The following is a 14,450-nucleotide window of genomic DNA, read 5'->3' on the forward strand; positions in this document are numbered from 1 at the left end:
ATCCTGGTTAGGATCCTAGAGCATAAAAAGGATATTTGAGAAAAATTAGTGAAATCTAAAGAAAGTATAGAGTTCAGTTAATAGTTATGTAACAATACTGAATTCTCCCCTGTGACAAAAGTACCATGGTAATGTAAGATGTTAACAATAAGAGAAAATGGGTGAGGATTATGCAGCAACTATCTGTATGATCTTCACAACTGTTCTAGATATCTAAAACTACTCTACAATTTTTAAAAAATCTTTAAAAACTTGGAATTCCAAGTAAAGATGGAACAGTGAAATCTGAACACCCAAGTCTACTTATCCCATCATATAGCTACATGAATAGAATATGCAAATTAACCAAATGGTAAAGAAAGTAGGCTGTCATGTAGTAATTTTTTTAAATAGGGAGGGAGTGCAGGGTGCAGAGATGATTATTTTGGCTAGATTACCTATGAAACAGGTGTTGGGAAGACAGTGAGCTAACAAAACAGAAATACTAAACACTGTGTAGCTGATACCACACAGCTTAGAAATAATCTGAGAATGAGTTAAGTAGACAGCCCAGACAAAACTAACAAAAATTTTTCATGAAGAAAAGCCTGTATTACCTAAGAATCTATACAGAGGAAGAGGAAGCAAGAATCAAGGCTGGCCATGTTTTACTATAATACTGAAATAAATAAAAGCCCAAAAGCAATATCCCCATGAAATTAGGATACATATAGAGAGACCAGATAGCATGAACCCTTAATGTACGGCACCAAACAAAATCCCATAAGCAGAGGACAGAACCTCCCACAAGAGGAGCATACAGTCCCAGAGAGGTCTTACCAAACTCCATTACCATCCCATTGCCCTAGGGTTATATAGAAAGGTAGCAAGAGCAATGCCTTGCCAAGAAATGGCAGCTCAAAGAAGGCAAACAGGCCTAAAAATAAAATGTTTAGGAGGCTGAGCATGGTGGCTAACACCTGTAATGCCAGCACTTTGGGAGGCCGAGGCAGGCAGATCACCTGAGGTCAGGAGTTCGAGACCAGCCGGTCAACATGGCAAAACCCGTCTCTACTAAAAGTACAAAAATTAGCCGGGGGGGTGGCAGGTGCATATAATACCAGCAACTCAGGAGACTGAGGCAGGAGAATAATAGCTTGAACCTGGGAGGCGGAGGTTGCAGTCAGTCAAGATCATGCCACTGCACTCCAGCCTAGGCGACAAAAGCGAGGCGTGAGACTCCTTCTCAAAAAAAAAAAAAAAAAAAAAAAAAGTTTATGAAGGAAAATTCACTTGTACCATTATGTTCTGCTAAAAGTTTTTGACAAAATTGCCATTTCAAATATGAGCAAGATGCAAAGAAATGATATGGCAACTGTGAATACACCACGAATACAACACAAAACATGCAAAAGAAATTAGTTCATAATAAAACAAGAAAACATAAACCAAGGTGCTATGATTTGAATGTTTGTCCTCTCCAAAACTCATGTTAAAATTTAATTGCCAGCCGGCGTGGTGGCTCACGCCTGTAATCCCAGCACTTTGGGAGGCTGAGGCGGGCGGATGACGAGATCCAGATATAGAGACCATTCTGGCTAAAACAAGGACACCCCGTCTCTACAAAAAATACAAAAAATTTGCTGGGCGTGGTGTTAGGCGCCTATAGTCCCAGCTACTTGGGAGGTTGAGGCAGGAGAATGGCATGAACCCGGGAGGCGGAGCTTGCAGGGAGCTGAGAGGCGGAGCTTGCAGGGAGCCGAGATAGCGCCACTGCACTCCAGCCTGGGAGACAGAGCGAGACTCTGTCTATAAATAAATAAATAAATAAATAAACAAACAAATAAATAAACCAATGCCATGGTAACAGTATTAAGAAGTAAGACCTCTGAGAGGTGATTAGGCCACTAGGCTCCTCTCTTATGGGATGAATTAATGTCATTATAGAAGGGCAAGTTTAGCTCCCTTTTGCCTGTTTTTGTCCTTCTGCTTTCCACCATGTGATGACTCGGCAAAAAGGCCCTTGAAAGATGCCAGCACCTTGATCTTGGATTTCAAGCCTCCAGAACTGTGAGCCAATAAATTTCTGTTCATTATAAATTACCTAGTCTCAGGTATTCTATTATTGCAGCAGCATGAATGAAATAAGACACAAGGGAAAGAAGAAAATTTTCCTACCCATGGTTGGCATTTTATAAAGAAAAAGAAAAGAAAATCATTTCAATAAAATAAAAGAGAAGGGGCTCAAACAATAAAGTGAAAAGAGAAATATAAAACTTAAGGAAATAAATTGAGAATCAAAAATAAACAAATAAATAAAAATTACATACATTAATTAGAAAGACCATGGAAAGGAACGATGACAATTGGGATTACCAACATAAAGGAAAGATTTGTAATCATCACAGTGAATGCAAAAGCAGATTAAAATATTAATCATTATTGAATAGATAACACATAAGGACAAAAATGTCCCATATAAGTGTATCTGGAGTCTCTAAAGTAGAAAACCTAAAATCCAAAACATTTGTAGACCTAAAATTTTCATGAGCCATTTGTGATGGCTCACAGCTATAATCCCAGCACCTTGGGAGGCCAAGGAGGGAGGACTGCTTGAAGCCAGGAGTTTGAGACCAGCCTGGGCAACACAGCAGGACCCTATCTCTACAAAAAAAACTTATTTAGAAAGTAAAATTTCCATGAAATAATAGCATGGAACCATAAAAAAGCACAAGATCATGTCCTTCACAGGAACATGGATGGAGCTGGAGGCCATTATCCTTAGCAAACTAATGCCAGAACAGAAAACCAAATACCACATGTTATCACTTACAAGTGGGAGCTAAATTATGAGAACACATGGACACACAGAGTGGAACAACAGACCCTGGGGCCTATTGGAGCGTGGGGGATGGGAGGAGGTAGAGGATCAGGAAAAAAAAACGAATGGATACTAGGCTTAACACTGGGGTGATGAAATAATCTGTACAAAAAACCCCCAAAACCCAAGTTTACTTATATAGTAAACCTGCAAATGCACCCCTGAACTTAAAATAAATGTTAAATTTTTTTAAAAAGGTAAAATTTCCATGAAATAAAGGAAGAATCAAATAATCCTTTGAAAAGCATGCTGTGGTCCCCAAAACCTTATTAAAGAATGATGATCACAATTGCCCTGATTCAGCCCTACTTTAAGAATAAAGGATGAATCCTTCAGGTATCTGACAAAAAAAAAAGACAGACATACACACACACACACACACACACACACACACACACACACACAGCCAGGCACGGTGGCTCATGCCTGTAATCCCAGCACTTTTGGAGGCTGAGGTGGGTGGATCATTTGAAGTCAGGAGTTCCAGACCAGCCTGGCCAACATGGTGAAACCCCATCTCCATTAAAAATACAGAAATTAGCCAGGTGTGGTGGCACTCACGTGTAGTCCCTGTTACTTGGGAGGCTGACGTGGGAAAATAGCTTGGATCCCAGAGGCGGAGGTTGTGGTGAGCTGAGATCACATCACTGCTCTCCAGCTTGGGCGACAGAGCAAGACTCTGTCTCAAAAAACAAACAACAAACAAACAAAACCCATACACACAAAGGGATCGGGAATCTGATTGATCTCAAGACTTCTTTTCAGGCAAACAATAACAGAAGACAAGAGAGTAACATTTTTACAATGTTTAGAATAAAAGGATACTTGACTCAAGAATTATATTTATAAAAAACTTGAATACAAGGATAACACACAGCCAATCTGAAGCATGTTAAATCAGAGAATAAAGTATTTATGAGCTCTTCCTTTGAAAGTGAAATTCATTCACCTGCTGTGATATTGTGAAATAAATACTTGGTCATCATTCCACTCTCCCACTCCTTTCCTTACCTACAGGGAATCTCCAAAGTGATGTCTTTTTGTATGCTAATGATTAACGGATAGCTGGCAGCCCTTAGATACCTTCTGGATGGAGGCTGGTCATGAGGAAGGCTGCATGATTAAAAGGTTGTGACTCTGAGCTTCAATCCCCAACCTCTGCAGAGGGGCCTGGCAGTTAAGTTGATTACCAGTGGCCACTGGTTTAATCAATCATGCTTATGTAATGAAGTCTCCATAAAAGACCCAGATGGACAGGATTCCTAGAGCATCCTAATAGCTGAACATGTGGAGGTTCCTGGAGGGTGGTGTACCCAAGGAGGGCATGGAAGCTCTGTACCTCTTCCCCCATACCTTGACCTATGCATCTCTTCATCTGTATCCTTTGTCATATCCTTCATAATAAATGTAAGTTTTCCCTGAGTTCTGTGAGCTGCTCTAACAAATTAATTGAACCCAAAGAGGGGACGGTATGAATCCTCACTTGAAGCTGGTCAGTCAGAAGTTTCAGAGGCCTGGACTTAACGATTTGTGTCTGAAGCAGGGCCAGTCTTGTGGAACTGAGCCCTCAACCTATGGGATCTGATGCTTTCTCCAGGTAGATAGTGTCAGAATTTAATTGGAGGACACCCAGCTGGTGTCTACTGCAGAACTGATTACTTACTTGGTATGTGGGGAAAATAACTACACATTTGGTCAAAAAAGGCTTCTGTGTTGATTGTTGTGTTGAATAAGAGAAAAGAAAAAAGCACGTTGAGTTTGTGTTTTTGTTTCCACTGACGCACCCAGTGATTCCTCACAATAAAAAACTCAGGGATAAAAATGCTATCTATGATAAAACTTCCAGCAATGATTATTCAATCCTTTTAAAGTTAAGATTAAACAACAGGGCACACTTTGGCTATAAAAACTAACATGGCTATAGAAATGAATACAACTTTTACAGATTTTTTAATGTGAAATTCTTAATGAAAAAAGCGGAGTTTTAACGTGCTTCTTTCTTTCACATGAGAAAAGAACTTTTATCTGAGGAATGCAAGCCCTTTTAATTATCAGGCCCAGAAAGAATGAAAATGAGACTGCAATCATGTCTTACTTGCCACCCTCTGAGCTATGTATTCATCTTTTTTTTTTTTTTTTTTTTCTTGAGACAAGATCTTGCTCTGTCACCCAGGTTGGAGTGCATAGGTTCACTGCAGCCTCCATCTCTGGGGCTCAAGCGATCCTCCCACCTCAGCCTATAAAGTAGCTGGGACTACAGGCATTTATCACCATGTCAAGCTAAATTTTTTAAATAATTTTTTTTTTTTTGGTAGAAACTGGGTCCCACTGTATTGCCCACAATGATCTTGAACTCCTGGACTCAAGCAATCCTCCTACCTCAGTCTCCCAAAGTGTTGAGATTACAGGTGTGAGTCACCATGTCCGGCCTGTATTCATCTCTTGAAACTGCTTGCTATTGCTACAAGTAGCTATAATTTAACCTAATAATGCCAAATCAGACACTATGACCCATACCCTATAGCTTAACAATGCATAGCCAATCACTAATTAATGTTATTTCTTGTAAAGTAAATACAGTTCCTGACAAACTTTGTATCAGCCCACTCCCTCTCTCTCTTTTTTGCATTTAAAAATTCACTCCTGGCCAGGTGCTGTGCCTAAGACCTGTAATTCCAGCATTTTGGGAGGTCAAGGTGGGCGGACTGCTTGAACTTAAGAGTTTGAGACCAGCCTGAGCAACACAGCAAGACTCCATCATGATTAGAAAAAAAAAAAAAAAAAAACCTTAAAAACTTAAAAAAAGAAAACAATTAATAAAAGTCCATTCTTAACTCCTGCTAACAGAAGTGTATATCAGAGCAATGTGAATCTGAGCTCCCAGGCTAGGGTGAATTCCTCAAGCTTGGCCCCAATAAACTCTCTACTTATATTAATTTTACTTCAACTTCTTTTAAGGTCAATTCATACCTGAGAGTCACACGATATTTTCAATTGAAATAATAAATGAGAAAATTCTGACCAGGCCTGGTGGCTCACACCTATAATCCTAACACTTTGGGAGGCTGAGGCAGGCAGATTGCTTGAGTCCAGGAGTTCAAGACCAGCCTGGGCAACATGGTGAAACCCCGGCTGTATTCAATTTTAAAAAATAAATATATATTAAATAAAAGAAAAGAAAAAAATTTGATGACTCCAACACCTTTTTTTCAGTCTCATTTGTTATTAGAAGAGTGTTTAGAAAATAAATATAGTTTGTTGAGAGAAAATATTGCATGAAGTTCAAAATTTTCTTCAGTTTCACTTCAATTGACTATTACTCTTAAATTCAAGTTAACACTTACATAGCACCCACTATGAGCCACGTACTTTTTAATATTCAGTGATTTGGCTAGGTGCAATGGCTCATGCCTGTAATCTCAGGGCTTTGGAAGGCCAAGATGAGAGGATCGCTTGAGGCCCAGAGTTTGACAACAGCCTGGGCCACACAGTGTGATGCCATCTCTACAAAAAACTTTATAAATTAGCCAAGCATGGTGGCATGTGCCTGAAGTCCCTGTAGTCATAGCTCCTTGGGAGGCTGAGGTAGGAGGATCACTTGAGCCCACTTCAAGTCTGCAAGGAGCTCTGATTACACCACTGCACTCCAGCCTGTGCGATATAGCAAGACTCTGTCTCTAAACAAACAAACAACCCATACATATATATATATTTTTTAATTATATATATAAAATATTTTACATATATACATAGTCAACAAGTAATTTAGTCCTTATGACAACCTGTATAAGTCCTCATAACCTGCACTATTATATACATTTTGTAGACCAAAAAACTGAGCCTTATAGACTTTGGGTAATTTGTCCATCGCTATACAGCAAGGAAGCAGCAGAAACAATATTCAAAGATAGATTGGGTTCAGAATCTGTGTTCTTAGTCTCTACATTACACTGCTTCTCAAATACAACATGTAGAGAATGAATTGATTTTTATCCAATTAATTCTATGGCTACTTCCAATCAACCCCAAGCCATCTATCCTTCTAGGTAATGATATTTAAGTATATAAGAGAAAATGTTTGAAATAATGTTTCCCTATGGATAAAGATGGTTATTTTGGAATAGGCATTGTGGAATTTAGGTGAATGTTTTGTTTCTTTATTTGTTATTTTTAAACGAGTTTAATGGTCTACAATGAGCCTATCAATCTTCAAAAAAATGAAATCATTAATCTAAACGAAAAACAAATATTACCTAATCACAAGTTGAACACATATTATTAATTATTCATGGCTTTTTGTCTCCCCAGTGAACCATGTTTTAATTAGCACTTTACTCCATTCCTCTACAGAGCCTACTACAACACTGGACAAAGTAAACATGCCATAAGTATGCTGATTGAACATTAAATATTAGATTACTGGATTCTATCTATCTGTACAGGTAACATATTTCTAGATGTTCTAGGGCCTTTCCACCAAAGCATATTCCTTAGACTACCATCATGTGTAACATCTGGGAGCTTGTTACAAGGACAGAATCTCCGGTCCCAACCTAGGCCTAATGAACCAGAATCTGCATTTTGACAAGATCCCCCAAGTGATTAGATTGTACATTAGAATTTGAAAAGTACATATTTCTAGGGCATTGTTTCTCTAAGTGTAGTCTATCATTTATCTATCAGAATCACCTGGGTTGGTTTAAAAAATGTGGATTCTTAGGCTCCACCCTATTCAAGTATCATTCAAGTTTAAAAATCAAAGCTAAAAAAAACTGCAAGTAAAAAATAGTAAAGAACAGGAACAGGGATATTAAGCAGAGAGCAGTGAAAGACTCAGACGGCTCAAATAAATTTTAAAAGTGATAATGAGGAGAAGAGGAGATAATAAAAAGAGGAGTCACATATGAAGGAACAACAAAACTATGAAGAAATAAAGAAAGTAATTGTATTGAGAGTGATGTGCAATTCTTTCTTTCTTTTTTTAAATTGACTGCTATTCCTGACAGGCAAACTAGCATGCCAAAGGTTTTAGAAAAAGACTGGAAAGGTCGAGCATGGTGGCTCACGCCTGTAATCCCAGTACTTAGGGAGGCCAAGGTGGGCGGATCACAAGATCAGGAGTCTGAGACCATTCTGGCTAACAAGGTGAAACCCCATCTCTACTAAAAGTAAAAAAATTAGCCAGGCATGGTGGCAAGTGCCTGTGGTCCCAGCTACTCGGGAGGCTGAGGCAGGAGAATCGCTTGAACCCGGGAGGCGGAGGCTGCAGTGAGCCGAGACTGCACCACTGCACTCTAGCCTGGGCAACAGGGCGAGACTCCATCTCAAAAAAAAAAGAAAGAAAGAAAGAAAAAGACTGGAGATATGCAATTTCCTAGGGTAACACATTAAGAATGAGTCACATTTTTGAATATGTAACTACCACCTAAAGCATACCTTTTATAAGTGTTCCTAATATCATACAGAGTTTTAAAAGTGTACATACATGTTTAGAGACATTTCCATATGCTTGGCTCGTGCAATTGCTTCATCTCTCTCCTCAATGGCTACTTGCAGTCTAGACATAACAGCTTTATCACGTTCCTTCTGCGCAAAATACACTTCTTCAACCAGAGCTACCAAAATATATAAAGCACACAATCAATCATAGAAAATAAAGGAGGAATGTATACCTTTAGCAAAAATAAAAGCCATAAGTAATTATTATTGTAAGAACTACTCATTAAACTGAATTAGTATCAATTAATCAATTCAGAAAATAGTATTTTTAATAATAGGTACTGCAAAACTGGGATACCACTTCATACCCCTAAAAAGAGCAAAAATTTAAAGGTCTAATAATAGCAAATGTTGTAAGCCTGTGAAATAAATAAAACTCTCATACATATTGCAGATAGGCAGATACATTTCTACAACCAACTGAAGAGCAATTTGGCAACGTTTATTGAAGTTGAAGACAGGCCTAGCCTAGCTAATCCCCTCTTTGATATGTAGCCTAGAGAAATTCATGCACATATGTAAATGTAAACATGTACAAAAATACTTACTGCAGCATTGCTTATAACAGCAAAAGGTTAGGCATAACCCAAATGTCCATCAACATTAACAGGAATAAATAAATTACATTCAGAATGGAATACTACCCAGCATCTAAAATGACTTGACTATGGACAAATGGACAAATCTCAAAAACAAAATGCTGGCAAAAATAGCAAGTTTCAAAGTAAAACAACTCTACCCACTACTTATGAATAGACGCAGTTAGTAAAAATAATACAATGAGCAGGGCAGGCACAGTGGCTCACGCCTGTAATCCCAACACTTTGGGAGGCCTAGGTGGGCAGATCACCAGGTCAGGAGACCAAGACCATCCTGGCTAACATGGTGAAACCCCGTCTCTACTAAAAATACAAAAAATTAGCCAGGCATGGTGGTAGCCGCCTGTAGTCCCAGCTACTCGGGAGGCTGTGGCAGGAGAATGGCATGAACCCAGGACGGCGGAGGTTGCAATGAGCCGAGATTGCGCCACTGCACTCCAGCCTGGGTGACAGTGTGAGACTCAGTATCAAATAAATAAATAAATAATACAATGATCATGAAAAGGGTAAACACAAAATTCAAAACAGTAATTATCTCAGTGGGAAGATGGAAGGGGAGGAAAGAAAATGGGTAAGGGAAGAATAAAATAGGACAATGCTGTGCTGTTATAGTAGTGCACATCTGCACAGAGCAGGGGGCACTGCTGATATAGATTTTAATACAAATGGCATCATCTAGATTTTTGCAGCACTGTATCAGGAGCTTTAATGTTATCTGAAATTATCATTTCTTAAGCATAATTTTATTGTTTGTATGTCTGAAATCTTACATAATTTTTAAAAACATTATTGCAGTGTGGGCCAGGCATGGTGGCTCACGTCTGTAATCCCAGCACTTGGGGAGGCCAAGGTGGGCGAATCACATGAGGTCGGGAATTCAAGACCAGCCTGGCCAACATGGTGAAACCCCCGCCTCTGCTAAAAATACAAAATTAACCAGGCATGGTGGCGCATGCCTGCAATTCTAGCTACACAGGTGGGTGAGGCAGAATTGCTTGAAGCCGGGAGATGGAGGTTGCAGTGAGCCGAGATCACACCATCGCACTATAGCCTGGGCAATGAGAGCGAAACTCCATCTCAAAAAATAATAATAATATTACTGCAACGTTAGACAAAGAGGGCCTCAAATACCTGAATCACTGAACCAAATTTTATTTATACTGTCGAACTACAAAATAAACTTCAGAAATATTTTGAAATGCTCTTTTAGTTTGTAAAGTATTGGATCCCTGCCCACGGATTGTTACAGATTAATATACAGTTTTCAAGATAGTTATTAGGCCCAGCATGGTAGCTCACACCTATAATCCCAGCATTTTGGCAGGTCAAGGTGGGAGAATCACTTGAGCCCAGGAGTTCGAGACCAGCCTGGCTAACATAGTGAGACCTTGTCTCTACAAAAAAATAAAAATTTTGTAGGCCGAGGTGGGAGAATCACTTAAGCCCAGAAATTTGAAACCAGCCTGACCAACTTGGTGAAACCCAGCTGGAGCCTGGGAGGTACAGGCTGCAGTAAGCTGTAATTGTGCCACTGCACTCAGCATGGATGACAGAGTAAGACCCTGTCTCAAAAAAAAAAAAAAAAAAAAAAAAAAAAAGTTATTATTGTATTTCTTAAATTGTAAGTAGTGGAAAAGTGGTGGTAGAGTATTCAGCATGGATCTAACTAGCCAGTCAGTTCACACCCTGGGCAAGATGGCATAAAATTTAATTACACTACTCAAAACAATATGTAATTTAAAACTTATGAACTGTTTATTTCTGAAATGTTTCACAATATTTTCAGACTTTGAATAACTGAAACCATGGAAAAAGGAACCATAGATAAGATGGGACTACTGTATCAATTCCTCATGCTGGTTTTTTTTTGTTGTTGTTGTTGTTGTTTGTTTGTTTGTTTTGAGAGTCTCATTCTGTTGCCCAGGTTGGAGTGCAATAGTGAAATCTCAGCTCGCTGCAACCTCCGCCTCCCAGGTTCAAGCAATTCTCTTGCCTCAGCCTCCTGAGTAGCTGGGATCACAGGCGCCCAACACTACACTCAGCTATTTTTTTGTATTTTTAGTAGAGATGGGGTTTTGCCATGTTGGCCAAGCTGGTCTCGAACTCCTGACCTCAGGTGATCCACCTGCCTTGGCCTCCCAAAGTGCTAGGATTACAGGTGTGAGCCACCACGCCTGGCGCCTCATGCTGTTTCGACAGCAACTTCTACCAACTGTAGTACACAAAAATGAATTTTACTTTTCCCTTCTAATGCTACAGAATATCCTACCAGTAAGGGTAGTAATAACAGTATGGAGAAACCAACATGGTGTATCTTGCATAGTATGGTTAATAGCATGGTATATGGAAGAATATGAGTTTTAACTGTGATCTAAGGTATTAAAGGTTAGCAACCTTGTTTTTGTTAATTTCTTACATTATTTTAGTTGAAGTTCGGGTATATAAAATCGGTGAAATACCACTATTCATGATGTTATGAAAAATTAAATTAGAAAATATATGAAAGCTCTTGGCCAAATAAATAAAGTGGATCATCAACAAATGTTAGTTCCATTCTACCACTACAGTAATGATACTCAAACCACAGTCACAATATGACTTAATTCCTAGACATATTAATAATGTGGTTTTGATTAATTTGTACTACTTACATATTAAAAATCTAAGTCAAAATTCCTCAATTTTTAGCCTTTTTCATTGGCAGGCAAAAATTATGTAAGGGACTGAAAGAAAAATTATTCCGAATCCATTCTATATTGTATGCTGCATACCATATTTATATTAATAATAGTTTATCAAAAATATTGCAGTGGCTCATATCTGTAATCCCAGCACTTTGGAAGATCAAGGCAGGTGGATCACCTGAGGTCAGGAGTTTAAGACCAGCCTAACCAACATGATGAAAACTCATCTCTACTAAAAATACAAAACTTAGCCAGGCATGGTAGCTCACGCCTGTAGTCCCACCTACTTGGGAGGCTAAGGCAGGAGAACTGCTTGAACCTAGGAGGAGGAGGTTGCAGTGAGCCAACATCGTGCCACTGCACTCCAGCCTGGAAGACAGAGCAAGACAGGGTCTCAAAAATCAAACAAACAAAAATATGGTATTCTAAGATTTTTTTAAGTTTAACATTATCACATACTTCTAAGTTGCCTCCTTAGTGCAACAGGCAGCACATCAGTCTAATAAAAATACTTCTAATTTGTAGGCCAGACAGAAGGGACAAAATGATGGTAAATAGTGATGTAAGCATAGATCAACATGCTACCCTGAAATATTCTGAGATATCAAAAGGTTAAAATACTAACTACTAAACTTTAAATGCCAATAGGTTTCCTTTCATTTCTATAAACTGTGGCCAGATCTTTATACAGTTACTTGTAATGCAAGTTATATACCACTTTACATGAAATAGTACCTGATGAAAGAGGTAAGACTAGCATATCAGGTGCTTTTGTAATAAGTCTAAACATCTCTATGCTTAAAAGTAAGTGTTATATACAGAGGGCTTCTTTGGTCCTGTGTGATCAAGAGAAAACACTTTTTTTTAAATGCTACTTCAAATCCAAAGATGTATATGTGCATTTAAAGGATATTGCCATTTAAGTATTCTAAGGTTAAAATTTTAAATGCCAGAAAACACACATGCACAAACACATAAAGTCTGGTTATAGAATTTATAAATGATAAGAATGTTTTTCAAAATTAAAGTATTACTCTAAAGATTCAATGCAATCCCTATCAAAATTCTACTGTAATTCTTCACAGAAATAGAAACAGAAATAGAAATAGAAAAAACAATCCTAAAATTCATATGGAATCACAAAAGACCCCAAACAGTCAAAGCAATTTTAAGCAACTACCATTTAAAATATATCACAAAGCCAGAGTAATCAAAACAGCATGGTGGCTGGGTGTAGTAGCTCATGCCTGTAATCCCAGCAATTTGGGAGGCCGAGGCAGATGGATCACCTGAGGTCAAGAGTTCAAGACCAGCCTGGTCAACATGGTGAAACCCCATATCTACCAAAAATATGAAAATTTGCTGGGCATAGTGGTGCATTCCAGTAATACAGCTACTCAGGAGGCCGAGGCAGGAGAAGCACTTGAACCTGGGAGACGGAGGATGCAGTGAGCTGAGATCACACCACTGTACTCCAGCCTGGATGACAGAACAAGACTTTGTCTCCAAAAAAAAAAAAAAAAAAAAAAAAACCCAGCATGGTATTGTCATAAAAACAGACACACTGACCAATGGAACAGGATAGAGCATCCAGAAATAAACCCACACAATTATGGTCAACTGATTTTCAACAAAGGTGCCAAGAACACACAATGGAGAAAGTACAATCTTTTCAATAAATGGTGCTGGGAAAATTAGATATCTGCATGCAGAATAAAAACAAGCATCATCTCATCCCTTATTCAAGAACCAGTTTAAAATGCACTGAAGACTAAAACATAAAACCTGAAAGTGTAAAACTACTAGAAGAAAACACGGGGAAAGTTCCGTGACATTGGTTTAGACAGAGACTTTCTGAATATGACCCCAAAGGCACACGCTATGAAAGTAAAAACAGACTAATAGGATTGCATCAAACTAAAAAACTTCTGCACAGTTAAGGAAACAACAGTGAGAGACAACCTACAGTGTAGGAGAAAATATCTGCAAATGACACATTAATTAAAAGAATAATACCAAAAATATACATGGAACTCGAACTACTCAAGAACAATTAGCACGACCAACATGGTGGAACCATGTCTCTACTAAAAATACAAAAATTAGCCAGGCCTGGTGGCATGCGCCTGTAATCCCAGTTATTCGGGAGCTGAGGCACAAGAATTGTTTGAACCCGGGAGGTGGAGGTTGCAGTGAGCCAACATTGTGCCACTGCACGCCAGCCTGGGCAACAGAGTGAGGCTCAGTCTCAAAACTAAATAAAATAAAAAAATAAAATAAATAGGGCAAAGAACCTAACAAATATTTCTGAAAAAAAGACAAATGACTAACAGTTATATAAAGAAAGCTGAACATCTCTAATCACAAGAGAAAGGCAAACTAAAATCACAATGAGCTGTCACCTCACCCCTGTTAGATTGGCTATTATCAAAAATATGAAAGATAACAAGTGTTGGTGTGGATGTGGAGAAAAGCAAATCATTACACAATGTTGGTGGTATTGTAAATTAGTACAGCCATTTTGGAAAACGGTATGAGGTTCTACATGAAACTAAAAATAGAGTTACCATGTGATCCAGCAGTGCCACTTCCAGGTATGTATCCAAAGGAGTTGAAGGAAGTACATTAAAGAGATGCCAACACTCCCATGTTCACTGCAGCATTACTCACAATAGCCAAGATATGGAAACAACGGATATGCCAAACAATGGATAAATGAATTTTTTTTAATGTGCTACAATGGAATACAATACAGCCTTTAAAAGGTAGGATTTAGGTTTTTCAGCTGGAAAAGCTGAAAAAAAGAAG

At 38.6% G+C, this 14,450-nt stretch overlaps 1 protein-coding gene across 4 annotated transcripts in view; it reads right to left on the bottom strand.

Moving 5' to 3' along the window:
• The window catches only part of MIPOL1 (mirror-image polydactyly 1), a 384,987-nt gene that overhangs the window by 277,468 nt on the left and 93,069 nt on the right, over window positions 1–14,450 (bottom strand). For all 4 annotated transcript variants that reach the window (XM_030931752.1, XM_010361991.2, XM_030931753.1 and 1 more), the window contains one exon: window positions 8,346–8,475. In XM_030931752.1, coding sequence (XP_030787612.1) covers window positions 8,346–8,475 — 130 coding nt within the window. The remainder of the gene's footprint in view (window positions 1–8,345; window positions 8,476–14,450) is intronic.

Source organism: Rhinopithecus roxellana, chromosome 5, assembly GCF_007565055.1.
Source record: "Rhinopithecus roxellana isolate Shanxi Qingling chromosome 5, ASM756505v1, whole genome shotgun sequence".
NCBI lineage: Eukaryota > Metazoa > Chordata > Mammalia > Primates > Cercopithecidae > Rhinopithecus > Rhinopithecus roxellana.